The 23,988-nt window shown below is 39.2% G+C and overlaps 1 protein-coding gene across 1 annotated transcript; it reads left to right on the plus strand.

Annotated features, from left to right (window-relative positions):
- Window positions 1-3,957: 3,957 nt before the first annotated feature.
- LOC122091405 (plant UBX domain-containing protein 11) lies at window positions 3,958-23,988 on the plus strand. The gene is made up of 10 exons (XM_042661328.1): window positions 3,958-4,157; window positions 5,391-5,490; window positions 7,034-7,086; window positions 7,208-7,289; window positions 17,198-17,263; window positions 17,362-17,429; window positions 17,550-17,762; window positions 20,607-21,177; window positions 22,812-23,087; window positions 23,452-23,988. Exons 2-10 carry the CDS (start codon window positions 5,391-5,393, stop codon window positions 23,688-23,690), a joined length of 1,668 nt encoding a protein of 555 aa, XP_042517262.1. The 5' UTR covers window positions 3,958-4,157; the 3' UTR covers window positions 23,691-23,988.

A 23,988-nucleotide genomic window follows, 5' to 3' on the forward strand; every position in this document is an offset into this window, starting at 1 on the left:
AACTGTAGCAACCCTAGTTTGGCTCTCCTTGGTAAGTCCACCATAAGAGTCTGGATCACAACTTCTATTTATATTGGTAGGATTGAAATACAAATGGGATTCAATTGTTATGGTACTTATGTTTAGGGGAGAGAGAAGCAATTACCCCAAAACGAAGCACTTCAATTGAATCTGAACAATAGATGAAGATGAAAATAAATCCCAAATCAAAGATCAATAAAAAATTGAAGATGAAAAAAACCCCAATCACATATTGACATCGCAAAAGTACTTAAGAAGACATGAGCATTTTATTTTTTTTGCTTCTAATTTCAACAACCCCCCTCCTGAGCTTAATATTGACAAATTTGTTCTTGATAATCCAAAACCAAGAACCTAACAAAGATTTATAAGGACCATCTAAGAACATGTTCCAACTACCTTGTTCAATTAGCTCCAGTAGCTTCATGCACATTACACTGCATCTAAGATATAGGATAAGGAATCCTTAGAACCATTAGCATGTTGATCTAAATTTAAGTTTCTGCTAACAACAAATGAATGAAATTTTATGAAATTTAAAATCATAACTGATTTGGAAGTCTTTCCACTTAGGATGGTGGGTTCTTTACCTCCTGCAGCAGCAGACATCCAAGGCATCCACGCATCTATGTTTAGTTCTATTTGTATATTTTTATTCGTTAATTTTATTGGTGGGTAACATGATCGTGCCTTCACATGAGAAAGCACATTCCACATATGGTTAAGAGCCTTTTGAGTTTTGATGCATAACCAGTCCCTCTTGATTATTTGTCTTCTGATGAGGTTAGTAAATTCATGTTAGTTTTGAATTTACTATTCTAAGCAGCAGCTTTGGCTTTCACTAAAAAAAAAACTCAAAACAGAAAGACTGCTACCAACAACCAGGTGAAAGCAAACTAACAAATCACAATAACAATGTAAGAAGACAGTCTGCAAGAAAAGAATCAAGTGAAAGCAAATAACAAAATGAATGAATGGAGAAAGGGAGGAATGATCTACAATCAGCGAGGAAAGAAAAGAAAAATGATATAAGAGAGAGGGATAGCAACTTAGGGCCCATTTAATAATGTTTTTGGAAACAGAAATGACAGAAACATATATTTCCGTTTCTAAAAACAGAAATAGAATTGAATGTGTTTGATAAGTTATGTTTCTGGAAGTCGATGGTAACCAGCGAAAGAATGACGACGAGTTGTTTCTAGAAACGGTGAAACAAGTAGAAACTTGTTTCGCCTAGGTCGTTTTTTGGACCATAAATAGGTAGAAATTTCAATTTCTGAAAACAAGTGAAATGAAACAGTTTTATCAAACGCTTTTTGTTCCGTTTCTGCCGTTTCTGGACACATAAAAGCATTTCTTGAAATGTTATCAAACATGACCTTAGTTAACATCGCACCTAAGTTAACGTTGCTCCACATTGCTATTATGAAAGACCGGGAGTTGGAACAAAGAAGAGAACCTAGTGCTTGTAACATTTCAAGAAACGCATTTTTGTCGTTTCTGTCTCCAGAAACGGCAAAAACAGAACAAAAAGCGTTTGATAAAACGGTTTCATTTTACTTGTTTTCATAAATAGAAATTGAAATTTCTACCTATTTATGGTTCAAGAAATGGCTCAGGAGAAACAAGTAGAACTTGTTTTTCCGTTTTTGGAACGACTCGTGGCCATTCTTTCGTTGGTTACTATTGACTTCCAGAAACATGACTTATCAAACACCTTCAATTCTGTTTATGTTTTTAGAAACAGAAATTTATGTTTCTGTCGTTTCTTGAAACAGAAACGGCAGAAACGTTATCAAACGAGCCCCTAGTTTCTTGATAGAATAGTTTGGTGAGCTAATATGTGTAACTTTGAGAGAGATATATAAATAGAAAGAGGTAAAGTAGGAGACGTGTGTGTGAGAGTGGGAGGGAGAAAAAGAGTTAAAAAAAGAAAAAGAAAAGGAAAGTGGATGAAATTAATATATGGTATTAAAAAAAAATGGCAAAATCGTGTGAGAGTGGGAGGGAGAGAAAGGTTTTTAGGAAAAAAAGTTGAAAAGAGAGAGAGTTTTAGAAAGAAAAGAAAAGAAAAGAAAGAGTTTCAATGAAAAGGGAAAGTGAATAAAATATATGATATTAAAAAAAAAAAAAAAAGTAGAATGGGAAAAATCGTGTGAAAGTAGGGGGAGATCATAGTTAGTAAAATACGCGTATTATACGTGTATAATACCTGTATCCGAACGTTTCATTCAAAAGTTCATAATTTGGTGTATCAATCCAAAAAAACCATTTAATACGAGGATTTTAAAGATAATCGAATTACACGAATAATACTCGTATAATATGTTACATACTCAATAAAACTTTTGGGTTAAAAAAAAAAATTTGAGATTAACCCAAATGGGCCAAATCCCGATTCCTGACCGTTGTCTTCTATCAAGAACCCTTGCCCGAGTGACCCCTTATCCTCCATCTCCGTTCTCAGCGGCTAGCAATGGAGGGAGATAGGTGAAACATCAGTACCCCTTGCTCTCATTCTCTTCTCCATTTCTCTTCCCATTGATTGTTGAAAACCCAATCAACACTTCCTCTTCTCCGTTTTTCTTTCCATTGGTAGTTGAATATCCAATCGAGGCGATTGCATCTGTAAATAATTTTTAACGAGAAGTAAGAAAGATTCAAAAGAGACGACTCACATGGTCAAAGATGGCCAAGGGTGGGATTCTCCAAAAGGGGTTGAAATGAAAACCTTTCTAGGAAATTTAGCATACAATCGCTATTTGAATTGGACCGACAATTATTTACAAACATAGTTGCTGCCAGACAATATGAAGAATTAAAAAAAAGGAAAATGACACGGGTGTTCTCCTCCCTCTGTTCTTGCAATAATGCATTTGAGAAATCAAAGGAGTTGAAGGGAGGAGGTTCTTGAGCCTTAAAATTGATCCATGACCGGTTGTACCCCCATGAAAATTTCAAGAAAATCTAAGCACATCTCTGGGATGAACGATTGCAAACACTTATTCATCTTCTTAAACTTTGTTTTTGTACCAAGAAGAATAAGAGAACATGAAAAAGTTACGAGACTAGATGAGGTTTGATTCTCCTCTTAGTTCTTTCTACCATACCCTTTTTAGGGGTTAAATTTAATTAATATTAAATGTGAAAATTCAAAATAATGGGGAATGATTTCAAATTGAAAAATCATATTGGATTTTAGTGTCCATAAAAACCTGGTAAATTAGAATTTTGTTTCAAACAATCATTTTTAGTCCCGGATTTTTGCTCCTAGATTTTTACAGAGCAACCGTATTAAACATGTACCATATCATTGCCGTACGTGTTTTATTGCACCATATTTTTTTAAACGTATTATTATTATATGGTCCATTCAATTGCTGTACGTATCCATTGCTACATTATTGTCTTCCCCGAACTTACAAACTATGGGGGAGATAGAGAGAGATATAAATAATATTTAAGTATTATAAAAATATAATAAAAAAAGAATGAGAAAAATCATGTGTGAGGGAGAGAAAGAGTTTTAGGAAAAAAAGGAAAGAAAAAGTTTTAGTAAGAAAAGTAAAGAAAAAGTTTTAGTAAAAAAAGGAAAGCATAAAATTAATATATGATATTAAAAAAAAAATAGACAAAATCGTGTGAAAATAGGAAAGAGAAATAAATAGTATCAAGTATTATAAAAACATAATATAAAGGATACTAGTAATTTAGGAAAATAGTATATATATTTTAGTAGAAATATAAGCATATACTTGGTAACATGATTTCAATTATTGGAGTAGATCTAGGCCAAAACCGGTCCATTTTTCCTCATTCGTTAAATCATTATACATGCATCCAAACACACTTTGGAATTCTTCTGTAGCATGCCCCACGGTCCACAAAAGATGAAACAAAAACAAACACGTATTAACATCAAATTTCAAGTGAAACCAAAATCCTGCATCCAAACACGCCCGGATTTCTGCTGTATCACCGGTGTCCAAAGAAGATGCGATAGGTTACATACACGTTATTAACATCAAAATTCGTGCTTGAAAGTTCACATACGGATTAACGATCACTGCAGAAGCTTCTCCGCGTCAGAAGAAGGAAAATAGCTGAAGAGATCTATAGCTTCCACTGTATCTAAGGTAAAAGCTTCTTGAAGCAAACCCTAATTCTTTAAAAGCTTTAGATCGTTCCACCTTGTTTGAGTGTTGTTATTCGTCGTCAGTTCTAAATATTACGAATTGTCGCAGAATTATTGAACATAAGAATCTATCTTTTTTTTTTGCTGAAATTCTGCTATCTCCTTACAATGAAGCTTTGGTTTTCCTAGAAATTCTGTTCAAACAAAAGCTTTATCGTATTTGAAGAATTTAAGTTCCTCTCTTGGTATTTTATTTTACGTCCTATGTCCACTATCTGTAGATTCTACAGTTTCATCTTGAAAACTTGAATTTGAGCTATCGAAATTAGCTGGGCGCCACTTATCCGAAAATTGTAAATTCAAGCTTATAGAATTGCGGTCCTTTAGAATCAGTGTCACTGCACTGAGTTTTCTTGATTGAGATGACTGATGAGTTTACCCGTCAAAAGAGAAGGGGAGCGGAGGGGGGCAGTTACCTTAATTCACCTCAATTCTATTATTGGGGTTTTTTTTTTTAACCTGTGACCAACATGTTGCAAGGTGAAAATGGGTGGGAAACTTGTACTTGTTTCCCACAAACTACCACAAACATGAGTGTTTGGATTAGTTGGGTGGGAAACTTACGAGACAAATGTGAAACTGACACCAATAGTGAAATGGCATTGACTGGGGTTTTGGGTGTACCTATAATAATACGGTAAAACATTTTTTAAAGGAAGGATTGGGGGGGAGGGGGAGGGGTTGCTTGAAGAACTTATCATGATATTAATTTAAAGACAAAAATGAATATACAAAATAATCTTGTGCTTTCATGATAGCTCCTGCTCAGATTGTGGGTTGGAGGATTAATGTGTCAGTTCACATTAGAGAGTGAGGAACCCCTTCCTTTGCTATGGGCATGGGGGTGGTAAGAGTGAGCTGGTATGGTTTGGGGTCTTTCTTGTCCTAGCCTTCGAGGTGGTGGTTTGATGAATTGAGTGATGCTATAGCCCCCTCATTCTTGGATTTTGTGTTATTTTCTTTGTTGCATTGCTTTGTCCAGTTTGATCTATCTCTCATTTTTTATGTGAAAAGATTTCTGTTGCCTATCCTTTTTCTTTTAATTCAAGGATCTTTCATCAAAAGGGCCAGAAGACTTATCCTCTTTCACACTTTTTTAGATGACCTGTCATAGAGTGTATATGGAATTTTTAATCTAATGTTGCTGTTTCACGTTTCTCAATTCTGAATACAGATGGAGCGATCAATCTCTTTATTTGCATTCAAAGGTTCTATTTCTGAAGCAATTGTTGAAGCAAAAAGGCAGAGAAAACTTTTTGTAGTCTATATTTCAGGTACATTTGGTCTCCATATTTTGTATTAATTTTTTCCATTGGAGTTTCAAGAGAGGAACAAACTATTGTATGAATGTTTTCCCTATTTCTTATTTTAGCATTTTCATCTTTGCATGTGAAGATATTTTAGGGCCGAACATTTAATTTTGGTCTCCTATTCAAGCCTTAGTTATCACTTTGTTGGTAGTCATCTAAGAGGCTGAATTGCCTTGGGCCTTGGTGAACGGTTTGCTGTGAAAAATTGAAAAAATTGACACAAAATAGAGTTCTACTCCACCTAGGACTGCAACAGGAAATGGAAAATAAGGACTGGAAAGCTATTACTCCTAATTCAGCCTTGAATATTCTTAACTAATTACAAAAAAGAATATAAATATAACACTACCAGAAAAAACCCCATGACAGAACAGAACTTGAGACTCCTAGAGCTAGGAATCCTCAATTGCAGGCTTGTGCTTAGCATCTGCATCAGTAATGTTGGAAATAAATCTTCGATGAGGAGAGAATTGCGATGGAGAATTTGAAGATTGATCCATCAGCTTTGGGTTCTTTTGGGTAGTGTGCCATTCATGGGGAATGCAGAGAGCGACTTGTTCCAGAAAACAGGGAGTATTCTGTGAGCCTTCACTGTTTCTGTTGCTTGGAACAAGTTGGGTTATGAGTAGTAAAGTTTGTATTTTGACCTAGTAAGGAGACAGGGCAGGGTTTTGTTAAGAACTTGAATAACATAAATGCTAGAAAGAGTGGTTCTGATTATTGAGGGTGATATTTACTTGGTTAATGTGTGAGGGAATAGAAAGTGGGGTAGGGGGTCTACATCTCATAGAACATAGTGATGGAGGATTTCTTGAGGTTATTTCCATAAATGGTTACTGTATCCTCTGGTCAGAGGTTCTTATTTACATTGTTCAATATCATCTTCTCCTGTACTAAAGGAGATGTGTTAGTTTCTTGGTGTCAATTGAGATGGCGTAGCAGTTTCAGCCCTTGCTTGATTATATTCAGGAATTTCCTATGAAAATTAAAACAATGTTACTGTATTTAGTTTTATCAGCTTCTTTTGGAAAGTTTTTTTTTGGTTGGGGGGGGGGGTGGAAATTCACTCTAATTGAAATGTAAGCTGGGTGGGGTTGAATTTCATTCCAAAATTAAAATGCTGAAGGATGGATGGAAGCGGTGTAATAAATCTCCTTTCTAATTGTTTTTGAAGTTAGAGGCTCCCAACAGAACTGTAGAAGATGGTGGATTATTTGACTCAAGCATAGACTGGTGAGAGAGTGAATATGGGAATTTAATTGCAAAAGTGGTCGAGCGGAGAAGGTCCGTTGGACGCAACAGTCTTTATTAAAGTGTCTGGATTCATTGTTGTTTCCTTGTTAAGCATGCTTGGGAATTCCAATGTGTTTGTTGACATTTTATATTTTTCTTTCATTTCAAGATATGTTTATGGTGGAATGAAGACTTGGTTTTACAAACATCAAGTTTCTTTCATGTTTCCTATTTTCATTTTTCTATGTTAGTTATGGTTTTATTTTCATTTCAGGAGAGGACAAAGACTCAATGCTGTTGGAGCAATCAACATGGACAGATTTAAATGTGAGTTTACTCTTTTTTTTCTTTCTTTCTGATATTTGATCAAGATTCCTATGGAAATCATTTTGTTCTTATATTCCGTAAGTGATGGTTTCTTATGTGGAGTGTGTTGCACTGCATTCAGGTGGCAGAATCAATGTCAAAGTATTGCATCTTCTTGCATCTCCCACAAGGAAGTATTGATGCGTCACAATTTTCTGCTATTTGTATCCTTAAATGACACTATGACAGTATGCTTTTAATGCCAGACTGAGATCATCAACTATCCTTTTTCATATTTATTAAATCTTGAACAATTTTTTGATTACACCGATTCTTTTATGTTAGATGTCATGAAAGTTGGCTAGGGAGTAGGGATATTTACGTTTGAAATGAGACTTGTTAGATAAGAGTTTACTCCCCTAAAGAGAATTCTTAGGCATCTTTTGTTTTTTGGCTAAAAGATAATTTTATTAAAAAGAAGAGAAATACAAGAAACAAACGAACAAAAAGACAAGGCCGAACCTCCTAAACCAACTTGCAAACTCCACCTTCGGCATGGCCATCAGCAGAGAGAGCAAGCAAAAGACTTAGGAGAATCTAAAACGGTGCCTGTCCAAAGCATCAGAAGCAATCTCTGACGTAACATGGTCCGGGTGGGCCACCGGATATTCTGAGAGACCAGACTTCGATGCCTTTTTTTGCCAAGAAGTCTGCCACAACATTGGCTTCTCTAAAGTAGTGTGAGATCTTCCATTGAATCGATTCCAAAAATTGAGTGAGAGCTCTCCATTTTTGCAAAGCGAACCAAGGGATTTCCCTTCTCTGGAAAGCTGAAACCATTGCTGCTGAATCTGACTCAATCCAAATACCATTGGCGTTCAGATTACTATCCAAAGAAATTCCCTCCAGAACCATTGCTGCTTCTACCTTTGCTTCGTATATCTCTTTAATTCCCAGAAAAATGCTAAAAGAGTCAATCACTTGACCGTCATTGTTTCGTAGAACTCCTCTAGCGCCTGCATTGCCTGGATTGCCAAGAGAACTACCATCCACATTGATCTTGATCCAATCCAAAGGGGGTTTACACTAGTGAACCTCTAGGGGAGGAGAGGAGCTGGGGTTTTTAATAGATAAACCAAGCTTCCTGCAACAAAGGATATCAGAAACTGATCGCACCTCCTCACATTTTCCATCATAGCAAGCCAAAATATCCTGTTTAATACTTTCATAAACATACCTTGCTGGCCTTGCTTTATTATCGTGCCTTCGCTTATTTCTCTCCCACCAAATATGATAGGAAGTAATAAGTAGACCCTGCTTTCTTCTCTTCCGCCATTTAAAGAAAGCCTCAATGGATGGATGATCTATCCACCCCACGACAAAACAATCAAAGAGTTTTTTCCAGACGGAAACCGAGAAGGTGCACTGAAGGAAAATATGCGACATGCTCTCTTCAGCCTTGCCACAAAGATTGCATGTTGATGCTAGGTAGATACCTTTTTGGCGGACCATCTCATCTGTTGGGACTTTGCCATGCATTAGCTTCCACCCAAAAATAGAGTATTTTGGGGAAGATCTTTTTACCAGATCAAAGGCACCTAGTGCACTTTTGAAGTTCTGTTTCTAACCTTCTCCCAAGCAGAACTCGAGGAGAAGGAGCCTAGGGGCGTTAGTGACCAGATCCTAATGTCATTCATCGGAAATCTGGGAATTTTAATCTTTCTAATTTGAGTAAATATATCATGGAGCAAAGGAGAAGATACCTCAGGAAGCAGCCATTCCCCTTCACCAATAAAATCCCCCACCTTGGCTGATGTAGAGAGGGAGTTGGCATCTTCCAGCGAGATGGCTTCTAGAATGGATTTTGGTCCCCACCATTTGTCCTTCCAGAAGTTCACCAGCTGGCCGGAACCAATAATTCATCTTTCATTGGCATCAACAAAATTCAACACCTTATTGACCCTTGAGAGAATAGAAGAAGATTTGCAGTTTTTAAGAGATCTTCCGTCTTTATTAACAATGCGAGCTCTCTGAGAAAAGCAGCAGTCGCTGAATTCTCATTTTTAAGATTCCATACCATCTTACTATGCATTGCCTTGCTAGTGTCCCTTATTCTTCGGAGCCCAAGGCCCCCCTCCTCCTTAGGCTTACACAGAGAGTCCCACTTCACTGTGATAGCTTTCACTGTGTCCACATCGCATGTCCAAATAAAATTTTTCATCCATCTCTCAAGCATTGTCACGAGAGAAGTAGGTCACCAATAAACCGAGAAGTTGTGGGTAGGCATACCTGAGATTACAGTTTTAACCAATTCGACTTTGCTTGCCATAGACAACAATTTTCCTTTCCACCCAGACAATCTTCCCTTGATTTTGTCCATAACCGGCAACAAGGCCTCTTTTTTTACCCTTCCTTTAAAAACCTCCACACCTAAGAATCTTGTTGGGAAGGTGCACATGGGGATACCCAAGGTTGTAGCAATTCTCTGTTTTCTGGAGGGGGAATTTTTCCCAAAAATAGCTTGCTTTTTTCTAAGCTAATGACCTGCCCAGAGTATTCTTGATATTTAAGTAGAAAAGCTTTTAAGTTCTTGACATACCTTATAGAAGCATTGGAAAAGATGAAGATATTGTCAGCAAAGAGCATGTGGCCTGGGGAAATGGCGCCTCTTGGACCCTGAAGCGGTTTCATCTTGTTCTCTTGCATCAGTTGCTTCAGACCTCTTGAAAGAACTTCCTCTGCAATGATAAAGAGCATGGGAGAAATGGGATCCCCTTGTCTTAGCCCTCGCTCCACATCAAAATATCCCTGCGGACCATAGTTGACCAAAATAGATATTTTTGTAGATAGCAGGATTTGGTTGAGCCATTCAATCCATTTCTCTGTGAAGCCAAAGTGACGCAACACTTGGAACAGAAAAGGCCACGATAGCTAGTCATAGGCTTTTCTAATGTCTAGTTTAAGGCCTAGACCACCTCCTCTCGTAGAGTCGAACATCATGTTCGCGAGCTCAGAAGCCAGGCTGATATTGGAATGGATCAACTTCCCTTTTTGAAAGGCACCTTGCTCTTCGGAAATCAATCTGGGAAGAAAAATCTCAAGTCTCATCGCCATCACTTTGGAAATAATTTTACAATAAAAATTCTCCATGCAAAAGCGGCAAAATTTGTCCAAAGAAGAGGCTTCCTCCACCTTAGGGATAAGCACCAGGAAATTATTATTTACTCCTCTGGGCATATGACTAGTACTAAAAAAGCACTTGACGGCATTGCAAACCTCTTTCTCCACAATGTGCCAGCATCTTCTAAAAAATGCCCCAGAGAAACCGTCTGGCCTTGGAGAATTATCAGGGTCCAAATTCCACACCCTCTTTTAAGTTCAGCATCACCTGGTAAGGAATCAAGTTGGAAAATATCACCTTGATGAAGAACATGAGGAATTGCAGCCAGCAGCTCTGCGTGCTCCACAAGAGGAATTGCCTTGTGAAAGTCTTCAAAGAATTTTACAATATAATCCCCAAGCTGATCTTGGCCTTCCACCGTAGTACCATCTGGTTTTTTGAGACATCTAATTAAATTCCTAACTCTTCTTATTTAATAGACAAATGGAAGAACTTAGAGTTACGATCCCCCTGCTTCATCCATTTAATTTTGGCCTTTTCCGCCCAAAGCTTCTCATGATTTTCCAAGGCTTTTATCAGAGTGATTTTGGCATCTGCTTCTAAGGCAAACAATTGGTCATCCAAACCATTAGCTTCAATGCTCTGCTGCACCTGCGCCTACGCCAATTTCTTTTTTGTTTCCTCAAGATCTCTATTAAAATTGGGAAAAGAGGTCTTCCCCCACCCTCTAAGCACCCCTTTTAATCTTTTGAGTTTCTGTGTAAGAACAAAGATAGGGTTTCCTGATACCCAAACATTCCATGAAGAGGTAACCACCTTCTCGAAGTCAGCATGATCCATCCAAAACTTATGAAATCTAAAAGGGCAGTTGTTGGGTCTTTGAGACAAGGTAGAGATGAGCACCAAAGGGCAGTGGTCAGAGGCAATTCTAGGAAGAGTCCATTGGGCACATTCTTGGAAATAATTCAGCCAATCTTCATTGCAGAAGCATCTATCCAGAACTGCAGAAACATTTCCTCTGCGACGATTATTAGACCACATGAATTTTCTTCCCAAGGTCGGAACTTGGGCCATTCCACACGCATCTACCATGGCTCCAAACTCCGCAGCTGACCCCATACTAAAATTCCCTGCCCCCCTTTTTTCATGAGAAAACAGGGTTGTATTAAAGTCACCAATTATGGCCCAAGGGGTCGAAGACTGAGGCAGATCAGCCACCAACCTCACCCATAAATCCCTTCTTTCAGCTTTGGAACTACTTGCATGAATAAAGGATAATTGAAGCACTTGAGTTTCCCAAGTAAGGGAAATCGATATGTGCTGCTCTGACACAGAGATAATCAAAGGGGGGGGGGCAGAGTATTCTTCCAAATAATCCAAAGATTAGGAACCTTCCCAACTCTGCAATTATGAATACAACTGCTACTAAAACCCAATTTATTAAAAAATAAAGCGGGAAAATCACTTACTTCTATCATTGGCTCCACAATGCAAATAATGTCTGGCACTCTTTCTTTAATAAAATGACGCAAGGCATTTCTCCTTGCCGACTTCTTCATCCCTCTGATATTCCAGAAGAAGACCTTCATGAGGAAACTACATGGAGGAGGAATTGTGAATAGACTTGTCGGTCTGCTCCTTCTCTTCATTATTTATCCTTTCTGCATGTTGCAAAGCCATGTCAATGGCAGAAACTTCCTGGTGTCGCACTATAACACACCCACCCACCGGCTGAGATTGAGAGAATCCTGTCACTGTGTTCAGCCTCCTCCCATGTTTGACCTCGACCACTTTTTCCTCCTCTCCATTGACCGTGGCCACCAGCTTTATAATTGACTTTGCGACGAGGTCGCAGAGCATGCACCATGCGATTTTCCCCCCTCTCCATCTGCGTTCCTCAGGATTGTAGTATCCTCCCTATGGGCGCCCTCGTTAGCCGAACTCTGCGAGTCTGTCTCTGAGGAACTGGAAGACTGGGTCGACCCGAATTCCTCCACACCCAGCGGGTTATCCACCATATGCAGATCAGAACCCGCCAAACTCTGCCTTTCCAAACTGTTGGAGGGAATATTCCTTTCCCTAGAGATCTGCTCTTGGAAATTCAAATCCACAACCAAATCGTGTCCTATATGGCAACTATTATCATTAGTTGCAGCTACCAAATCAGAAAAAGGCTCTCAATCTCCTTTCATAATTGGAGTTTTCTCTCTCCTGAAGCTGTGAGAGCTCTTTGCCGGTTGCCCCTGCTGAACTCCGGCGAAATTTTCAGCCTGCACCGTGTAGAGCGTTTCCGTTCCAGGTTGCCTCCTCTTGACCTGTATCTCTTCAATTCTAGATCCTTTCAGCTCCACCTCGACAAGGGCTCTCGCATAGTTGCCTATAGTAGCATTCACGGTTCTGCTATCTAAGGCACAGGTCTCCCCGCAGTTTTGGCCATGGTCAACAGAATTTTTTCATGCCAATATTCCATTGGGAGTTCTGGAAACCGAATCCAGACAAGCTTGGTTTGAGTGTGGTTATCATTAATATTAAATTCCGGTCTCCATCACTGAAAGCGAATAATCTGGCCCCCCACCTTGATCGGGCCTTTCCTCCAAATCGAGGACATGTCCCCCTCCTTCTCAAACCTAAAAAGTATGAAACCCTTCCCTAACGGAGAAAGACTCACATTCCCCTTCAGATTCCAGGCAGCAGACGCCTCTCTTCTGATATCATCCATAGATACAAATCTGAAGCTCACCTTACCTATCAGTGCAAAATTGAAGGTCTAGAGTTTCTCTTCATATGCATCTTGCGGGATCACCACTTTCATCTGAGCCCTAGCACAAATCGGATTTGGAAGGTCGTCTACATCGGGCAGCAACTTTTTTGTAACAGTAGCATAGGACTTCATATTTCTCAGAGCTTCATTTGGTCTCGATGCCTTTTTCCAAATCTTTCTCCTCTGGTCGGACTCCCTCAGATTCCACGGTAGTCTTAGGCATCACATCGGGCACCAAGGGAGGGGAGCAAGAGGGACGCCAGAAATCAGTAATTAGGCGCTGCTTCCCTCTGTCCGGCGGTCGATCACGATCAGAAGGCCCCTCCGGGCAAGTCTCAACTCTCTCCATCTCCGAATTCTTAGGCATCTAAGCACAGTAGTTCATGTCAAATTTATGTCATACATTTTGAACCTTGCTATGGATCATTTTACAAATTATGCACCTGAAGAAAAAAATTCTCTTTTATAGAATACATGTCATTTTCACGTTAATTTTTTTTTTCTCATGATTTAGGTACCTAGCCTTTCATCCCTAAGCATATTCAACCTTTAAATGGAGTTGTGGATGTGTCAGATTGGGCATAGCTCAGAAAAGCTTGAACACCATGACATATGCTCAGTCCAATGTAGCTCATGAGATTATTGGCCCTAACTCAGCCCTTTTGCAAACTTCAGGGTTTAGGGATACCCCTGCCCACCCTGGCAAACCATATGGAATCAAAATCTGTTTGGATGTCATTGTTCCAAGGCATCTCACCAATTCTAAAATGGGAAAGGTCACCAAGAATATCAAAATTACACACACATTGTTTTGGAACTTGGAACAAAACATTGATAAGAGATTGTGGATATTCTAGAAATGTGAAGAGTTACAAGGACAAGCTAAGAACTAGAAACACATATATCTGTAAACAACAATCCACAAATTTATAAATAGTTTGAAGTCTTTTAGAATCTGCCTTTTGGTATAAGGCATTGAAATGTAAGGCTAGGTGGGAACTACCCAACCCCAGTTAGGATCCAAGACTCCAATTAACAACTCACTAGTCTGTAGGGAAAACTGAAATCGGACTTACAGACTTAGAACAAGAGTTCAAATCTGGGACAGAATTGGGGAAGCCTGCAGCTGGTTGTAGGGGGCTCTGATGGAGTTCAACTTCTGGTCATTAGCTCCTCTTGTGGTTCTGATCAAACCCTCAAAGGGCTTTGTAACCTAATATCTCAGGTTTGGGAGATCTGAGAAGAGGTTCCCAGTTAGGAAACTATAGTCAGCCTTCAGGAACAGCAGTTAGAGGACTTCAATGGCCACCAAATTTGGATTGAATAGCCTCCTTATGGTCTTCAACAACCCTAAAAAATGGAGCCAGAATGGGTGGCTGATTGTGGAAATCTGAAGGTTCTTGGTTGATGCCAATATGCCATCAATTAGGAAACTTTGGAGAGATGATAAGGAGAAGAGATCCAGACCTCTGTTGATCAAGCTATAAAGGTCGAGTGTCCTTCCGGGTGTGAAGAGCAAACCCCTAGAACAGGGTCAGCAATGGAGCACAGGTCAGGGACTTAGGCTGGTTCAAAACCCTGCTCAGATCTGCTCTTCTAATGGCTGCCGCAGGTGGTTTTGTGTCTCCAGATCAGGTGCTGGTTGGTGTTTTGATGGGCAGCTCATTTAGTATTCTCTACACTCAAAAGGACAAAGGAAAATAAAGAAAAGAAAATAGAATTGATACAGGGATTGAGAAGGGTGGAAGAGAGTAATGGAATAGGTATCTCACCCCACAGGTTTTGGGTATCACACCCTTCAATGGGTTAGGCATCTCACCTTTCAATGGTAGCTGTTAAGCCAAGAATTTCACTCAATTTCATTAATCAAAATCTAATCATTACAATCGATGGGTGACTCCTTTTATAGGCTTACAAAGCTGAAATCTAAAATAGGAACCTAAAAGCTGTAAATAAACTTCCTACCTTGAACTCTAACTTGGTAACCAAGTAGGAGTAATTAGAAACTAAAGCTGAACTTCAAAAAGGAAACTAGCCTAAGTCATTAAAAATAGGAACTACTTGACTAACAATAAAGGAACCAAATGGGAAACTAAATCCTATACTAGCCTGGGCCAAATCGATGGCTGATGTAGATCTTCTCTTGGAGCTGAATATGGGACAGCTGTATATCTTCTTGGAGATTCTTTGAAGACAACTTGCAGGAGTTACTGTTCACGTGAACGGTAACTCGTGAATGGTTTTTCCAGCTTCCTTTTTGGACTGGTTAGATGGGACCAAGGTGGGGGGGCTGGCTGGTCCAGCATTGGACTTGGTTCGATGGGGCAAGCAGCCCTTGTGCAAGCTTGATCTGCATCACATTGTGCATTCCTTGATAAATTGGTATATGTTTTTGGTTGAGTGAGATGAAAATTTTTTTGGGTTAGGAATGAGGCTTGATCTACATCCCCCAGGGTTTCATACTTTCATTCATTATTGTCAAGGCATCACCTAGGCGTACAGGTGGCTTTGTCTAGATTGGCGCCTTGGTCACCTAGGTGGCGTCTTGCTGGTGTCGCCTTAATTTTTGCCCCCCCTCAATGATCTTGGTTTGCCTAGGCGCTGTGACAACTGACAACTATGTTTTTGTTTCTACTTTTTAGTGATTTAATAAAATTCTAAGAGCTGCCGTGGGTACTGGGGTTCCGGGGTTAGAAAAAAAAGCCTTTCTAATATACCTACACCCAAAATCAACAAGTTTAAACAGCGAATCATATCTCAAACTTCAGTTGTATCAATCCAAATCTTGTATTAGGGCATATCCAGTGCACGAGGTTTCCATCACTATGGGGTCTGGGGAGGATCATAATATATGCAGCCTTACTTCTGCTTCGTGGAGAGGCTGTTTCCCAGCTCGAATTTGCGGCCCCTAGGTGGAAATGGATTAATGGAGCAACCTTACCATTGCGAGGTCCACCCTCTAATCCAAATCTTGTAAAAGTCATGAAAATGAAGATATTTGTTTGAGTTCCCTGCTGCCAGTTTATGATATTTTGGGGCAAGTAACCAATTGTTGAAAAAAGTGGGAATGCTACAGCAGCCTTCAAAGACCATACTTTAATTAGCTTACGGCAATAACAAAAATACTAGAGAAGGGGAAAACATTATTTTATAGCAGTTTCTGTTAAGGGTTGGTCAAGAATGTGGATGGATGCTCATTAGGGAATCCAGGACCATTAGGTATTAGTGCCTTACTGGTATAATAAGGAGATAGGATGGCTCTGTATTTTATGGTTTTACAGGACTTAGTTTCAGAAGGGGTTCCAAAATTTTATCAGAATTGATCTTGTAATGCTGGTTTATGGTTACATGTTGCTCTCCATGACTATAACACAACCAGTTTGGACTATTTGAAAGATCAAACTAGCAGAACCCAGGAATTAGATACATTATAGGAAGGATTTACATTTGATTATTTTGATCAGAATCAATAGACGATTACTAATTGGAATTAGGTATATATATATTCTATGTCCTAAGACCTAAAATATTGAATAATTTCAATTGGGGATGGCCCTGTAAGTGGGCATGAACAAAGTTGTTCCAACTTTCTCTGTATTTGAACTTATGAATCCATTGACAGTTCATGATAGATTTGCTTCTGCTAAGATCTGTAACCAGACAACATGCAGTCGTGGGAAATTCCAATTACCCTATGCTTATGTTATCAAGCAAAACTATACTTCATGAAAGACACTCATGGTGGCTCCAATTTTGTTTAGGCATGGCTTAAGACTTACTTTGAATCTGTGCTACTTTGTATGTTAAAGAATGTTGTTAAGCAATCAACACTCCTAGCTCATTGTTTGGTTTTAAATGAATTAGTTCAATTTCCTTGTTTGTGGAAAATTGATGTCCTTGGAATTCAGCAGGTTTACATGTCATATGTTGAATTAGTCAGTTAGATTTTACATGATTCTTGGAAAACAGCCTCTCCGCGAAGTGGGGGTAAGGCTGTGTACATTATGATCCTCCCCAGACCCTACAGTGGCCAGAGCCTCATGCACTGGGATGCCTTTTTTTTTTTATTTCACATGATTATCTTGGTGACTATTGAAACCCAGTTTGAAATAACAAGCATCTTTTTACTACGCATGGTTTACTTCTGGAGCGAATGTGTTCCGCAAGTTGTCTAGCTTAGTATATCTTTGTTGCTGGCGTTTCTTATCTTTAGTGCTAGCAAGAATGTTATTCTTACATGAACTGGACAGACCCACAGAAATCAGTCCCTTGTATAACAGCTATTGGATACAATGGAGTACAGATGTGGCAGAATGGTAAGATGTTCCTGTCTGGATGGTGTGTATGTCTATTTACAAGAGTTGGTGACGCATTTTCTGACATCATCTATTTGTTTCATAATTGATTTTTCCAGAAGGTTATACTAGTGCTGAAGATCTGGTTTCTTGTATAGAGAAGGCACGGCTGAGTCTCCATTGCCAGGTTTAGTACCCCAGTTAATCTTGATATTGTTCAGTGCCTATTGGCAAAAAAGCATGTATATTTTGATGAAATATAAGGTGTAGTGAGAAAATGACAGTATATTGTGGCGGGGGCTTGCAGGAAACAACTGCCACTTTCCTGACTGCAGCACTGGCATATAAGAAATCTGAAGCGATGAGTTCTCAGGCTTCTAATGTTGCCTTGTCTGCAGAAGGAAATTCTTCGAGCACTGATGTGCCATCATCTTCAACAGATAAACCTCTTCAAGATCCAGAGAACAAAGAATTGGTTACCTCTGAGCTAGTTGACAGTGGTGGTGAGCCTGCACTTGAGGTAAATCAATTCTAATTACTTCACCATGTTGGTAAATTAGATAATTTATTGACTGCTGTTTATTTTTTGGCACAGTTGTCAATCTAAGTTATTATCTTTAAAGTTTCAACCCTGTATACATTGGTGGTAATTCAGTTTTAGGATTATAGCATATCAAAGGGCTGTTACCGAACTGCTTAGTATATGGATTTGTAGTTTATTTGACTAACTGGTTTTTTTCTCTAGTAATAGCCTAGTATAACTACCTGTAAGGATTTAAGAACTTGAGAAACCAGAACCAATGAAGAAGAAAGGAGAAGAGAGAGATGAGAGAAAACAGATGTGGAACAAGCTGTGCGATAGATAAGTTAAGTCTACCACCAATAATCCATCTTATGTGTAATATTGCTTATTACAATCATAGAAGGAAAAAGAAACCAACTCTAACTTAGCTAACAGCTATCCTAAACACAATAGGAAACTACATCCAACTAACAAAGATAAGCTTGAAACAAATACCATCGCATGGTAAAATGGTCTATGGACACCCATAAACCTTCAACCGACACATACACTCTTAACACTCCCCCTCAAGCTGGAGTATACACATCGACTCCAGCTTGGAACACCAAGAATATATATTGAAGACTGCATCAGTCTTGTGGTCGTAGTAGACGCCGGAGAGAACTTCACTTAGGTATACCAGCTCAAGCACACCAACCATCAACATCATCAGTAGATAAAGAAACGTTGTGCCGAATAAACCAAGAAGAATCATCAACAACGATCAACACCACCACAAAAAGCCGTTCCCAATGAAGGCACTTTAACAACAGCTCAAAATAGAAGTGGAGCATCCAACAGCTACATAAAAATCCCTTCCCATAGAAGGCACCCCAACAAAATTGTAGCATCCAACAGCTGCATCAAAAGCGATTACAAGCCTCAAACAGAGGTCTCCCCAAACAGAGGCCTCAGATAAAATTCTACTAATAAATAGGCAGTATCAGGTTGTTGGGGACCAAACAACATCATGTTGTTGAAAATACCAAACAACATCAGGTCGCTGCATATAACCATCTTCAAAAGATAAAATAGTTTCTGTGGACACGAACAGATAAACGATAATAATCTTTATTGAAATAATCTTGAGCAGTTAAGAATCTCCAATTGATGACTTGAGCAGATAATAACGACAATCTCCCCCTCACATGTAGCATTATACGTGGACAAATAATGCAGAAAATATATCAAAAGATATGCCTCTCACTCCGCTATCCAAGAGCAGTCACAAATAAACCCGAAAATAATCTCCGATCTCCCCCTTACGGTTGCAAATAAAAATACCAGATAGACACACCATCACTCCATATAATCCTGGTTTTGAAACTCAGTTATTGGCCACAATTATGGAAGCACCCAATCGAGAACAGAAGGATGTGTAATGTAATAGGTGGAAGGGGTAATCTTGGAATGGAAATTAAGATCAGAGATAGTGGGGAATAAACATTAACGAGGAGTATTTTTGGAATGTAAAAATAAAAGAAGATAAACCCACTTTATGAGGTTGTCTTCTTTCATCTCACGACACTTGCAGAAACCCAATGGTAAAGGAAAAATCTTGCAATGAGGAGAACTTTCCCACAGCAATGATTTAACCTGATTTGGGAGTAGATCTGCAACTCATTCCTTCATGAAGTCCAAGTAATAACCGACCGAGCCCATGAATTATGCAAGAAAATTACCTGAAGCTGCTGATGGCGGTAGGGAGAACCATGGCGGAAACCATTGAGAGAGACGACGGGCTTCTTCAATCGACACCAGCACCAACAACCAAGTGACTGCAGAAAGTCTTATGGCAGTGAGAGACCTTCAGCAGCAGAGAACCAAGTAACCGCGAACTTCAGCAAGCAAATAGAAGAACCAAGAACAATTGACTAGGTTTTGATAACCAGGAAACTGATCAACCAGAAGCTACCGTATGCATAACAGATCTTCAGAACCAATCGAAACCAGTATGCTATAGCAACAAAACCACCAACGTTCTCATTGTTCGATCGGCAAATAGCTAGCAGAAGCATGCCAGGAAACCCTTAGCAACAGTACATGATACTTTTTACCAACGGATAGATTCAATCTCAGCAAATGGATTCAATATCCATTCAACATAGCAGCAGCAGGAAGCACACCAGACACGAACCAGAGCAGCAGTGAATGAAGAACTAGAAATAAGCAAATTATAACCGGATTTTGTTTTTTTTGTTTTTTTACCATACAAACTCAGAGCACTTCTTTTTTATGGCTTTGAATCTTTGATACCATGTAAAGATTTAAGAACTCGAGAAACCAGAACCAAAGAAGAAGAAAGGAGAAGAGAGAAATAAGAGAAAACAGAGGTGGAACAAGCTGTGCCATAGATAAGTTAAGTCTGCCGCAATTAATCCATCTTATTTTTAATATTGCTGATTACAATCATAGGAGGAAATGGAAACTAACTCTAACTTAGCTAACAACTATCCTAAACACAATAGGAAACTACGTCTAACTAACAAAGATAAGCTTGAAACAAATACCATCCCACGGTGTAAAGGTCTATGTACACCTATAGACCTTCAAGTCTTCAACCGACACACTCTACACTACCGATAACTCATTTCATTAAAATTCCCCTTGTCACAGGGATTTCATCTAATAGTTGTATTTGATTGCAGTATTTGAGCAAGAACATCCAATAAATGATAAACACATTTACTTCCCATAGTGATGATTCATATTCATGTTTGTGTGAACATTTGCGTGTACATAAGTACATTATTTTGCTAAATTGATTGGCCTCTTATATGTATTGTACATATTAAACAACAGCTAAATACAGAGCCCAATGCAGAAGCCCCTTCACAACTAATTCATGCCCATGAGTTGGTGAGTGGTAAGGATGAACAGACACCTTCAGCAAATGAAGTATCTCGAAAATTTGAGAATACTGAAATAGTTGTTTCAGACAATGATGGAGTTGAATGTAGATCTTTCAGTCTTGGGGCCGGATGTTCCGCACCTCAATGGAACACCACTATGAATGATCATAGCTTAGAATTTTCACAAGGCAGTTCAGAGAAAATTAGTAATGATGTGGATAACAACTTACAAAACACAAAGGCAGAGGTTCCTCAAAGCAGTTCAGAGATGATTGGTAATGATGCAGATAACAGCTTGACAAATGCAACGGTTGATATGTTGGATAACTGTGGGGCTATTAGTAAATCGAATGACGTTCATTTAAACATCCGATTGCCTGATGGTGCAAGTCTTCAGAAGAAATTTTCTGTGGCTGACACATTGAATATGGTCAGGGATTATGTGGATGAAACCCAGACGACAGGAATAGGGTCATATCATCTAGCAATTCCTTATCCACGGAAGGTGTTTGATGAGCATGGTACGAATATCAGAAGCTCAGTTTCTGCTATCCTTACATGATGTTTATTGTTAAGTTATTCTATTTTACTGTTACTGTCTATAGTACCTTCCATAAGTTTCATTGTTCTTGTTTTTCTAATATGCTGCCACCAAACATCTGGAAGCTTACTCTGCTTGAATCAGAAGATAGATCTCCTCCTTTGTGTTGTGATCCAAATTGGTATGCTCCTCCGTTCAATTTTGAAGGTCGGAAACTTATAAAGCTTCCCCAAAAGATTGTTTTGGAAGCTATATGGAAACAACTAGCTCGTGGACTTGGATCAGAAAATACCCTTTTTAATTTAGCAGGATCGGATGCCATTTTACTTGAGTATTTTGTTCAGTCTTTGATCACAATTGGATATTGTCATCTCTTTTATCTGGATTTTAGGATCCGTGATAGAAGGCTTGGCCAACCTGATGCATCAACCCTTCTTTATCTGGATTTTAGGATCCGTGATAGAAGGTTTGGCCAACCCGATGCATTAACCCTTCTTTATCTGGCTTGGGAGCAGCAATGCATGCTGGCTTTTTTTCCTTCATGGTCCATCGCCACACATACCATAGCCACTTTTGAAGTGGTACCAATTCCCATTTGTTGACAGCTCAACTTATTAGTGATATTATGTCTGTTATCTAAAATCATAGTTCTTTTGAAAGACTCATGCTTCCTGCTACCAGTTATCATATAATCTCTATTATCTAGTTAGTACTTTGTAGGCATTAAGTTTTCTTTGTGAATGACATCATAGTTTTGCCATCATTTTTTTGAACACTGCCAAAGATGCTTTCAACCCTGTCACAGCCCGGTCCAACCACCCCAAAAGATGCACCCATTAGGGGGAGGAAATCTTCCTGCTTATAAGCCCAAGACCCTCCCCAAAGCTGGCTGATTTGAGATTGGGGAGAGGAGTTTTGAGTTTGACAATCTCTCCCACTCAATCACTGGGCATTCTCGCTAGGGGGACCCATACCTCTGCATGGGACCTGCACTGCAGTGCCATCATTAATCCCTAAGGTCCTTCGGGGAACCCACCCCTATGTGGGATCCACGTTGCAGTTCCCCAAATCAACATCCGCAATTTTTCAGGGTCTGGATCTGATACTTGTCATGGTCCAGTGCAGCCACCCCAAAACATTTACTTATTAGGGGGAGGAAACCTTCCTGCGTATAAGCCCAATACCCTTCCCAAAGCTGACCAATGTGGGATTGGGGAGGGAAGAGTTGAGTCCATGACAACCCGCTACTTCATTGGGGTTAGCACCTTTACCCCACAAAGCAACATAATAATCATAGAAAAACCTGACACAATCTGTTTATAAATTCTCATGCCAGTTCACAAACATTGAAGACTGATAATGGGGCCTTAAAAAATGTTTTTTCATTTTTTTAGTGGATGGAAGAGAGTGAGGCCAATCTGTTGGGAAGTGACTAAAGAAATATCATGCTGGCGGTTGTAATTTTGTTTCTTGTACATTTGAGGCATTATTTTGATATAAATGCTGCTACTGTTTTCTTCTATTTAGTCTGTCTAATGAGTTCGTATACCAATTTGAAAAGTTCCCAATGGATTACCTGCAATTTATGATTCCTTTTGCTAATAACATGTGCAGATATGAGCAAACCATTGTCAGAACTGGGACTCTTTAATAGACAAGCATTGATGGTTGTTCCATATCATCCAGCTGCCAAGACCCACAGGGGACAGTCATCATCCTTTGAAAACAGTAGTTCCTCTCATCAGAGTGATCCTTCCAATGGCACCAATGGGGGATATTTTGGATACGTTCGGAGGATACTATCTTACGTGAATCCGTTCTCCTATCTTGGTGGTAATGCCAGCTCACCGAGTTCTTCACAGGAATCAAATGATGGCTTGTGGCAGTACCGTGAGTTTTCTCCTCCTTTGTACAAGTAATTATTTTTGAAACATGCTTAATGTTGGTGAAGTTACTCTGTAGCCTGTTAAATTTGGCTGATTGTTCCTACCCTCCATTACGTGGACCTTCTCTGCAACTGTTCAGCCATGTTGTGCCAATAGCTGTATGCTTTTACACTTAAATGGGTGAAATTGTCAACTCTGTCGTTCTGGTATATGGCTGATCAGTGGGGTGGGTCATGAATTGAACAATGTGGATTAATGATTCTGTTGGCTGAATATCTGCCCCTTATGAATTCCTTTTCTTCTTCTTTTATCTTGCATATGGTTGGTAACTGTTTGCGTTCTCTCTTTTTATTTTAAATGTTTTGTAGGTCCAAATCCTAACCTCCAGAATAATTTGAGGGAAAGGGCCCAGCCCTCATATCCACCGAGCCAGGGGATGACTCCTACCGGAGAAGGTGCTAGCAAGAGCAGGAAACCAATGTCTGGTTTTGGAAGCAATATCCGTACGCTTAGAGAGACTGAAGACGACGACAGTCAATTTAAAGGCAAAAATGCCTTCTGGAATGGTAACTCTACTCAGTATGGCGGTGATGGTGACAGCAGATGAGAAGCATGGTAATGGTTGGAATCAGTGCCTCAGGTTCACTTTGTTAATTTAACCTATGCTAGACGAGCGATATATCCAAGAGCAGCTTTTAAAGTATATGATTTATACTTGATGACTATGGTATATGATTTGTATATAGTATAGATATATGATTTATCGTGTGGATCCAAGCAATTGATTGTAGATGACCATTGCTTAATCTTGACCTTGGTTGATCTGAATTAGTTTCGGAAAATTTTGTGGCAGTACTTCAATAATGTGCGTATAATTTATTCACTTAAAAAGAACTGTTTGTCAA

Source organism: Macadamia integrifolia, chromosome 10, assembly GCF_013358625.1.
Source record: "Macadamia integrifolia cultivar HAES 741 chromosome 10, SCU_Mint_v3, whole genome shotgun sequence".
Taxonomy (NCBI): domain Eukaryota; kingdom Viridiplantae; phylum Streptophyta; class Magnoliopsida; order Proteales; family Proteaceae; genus Macadamia; species Macadamia integrifolia.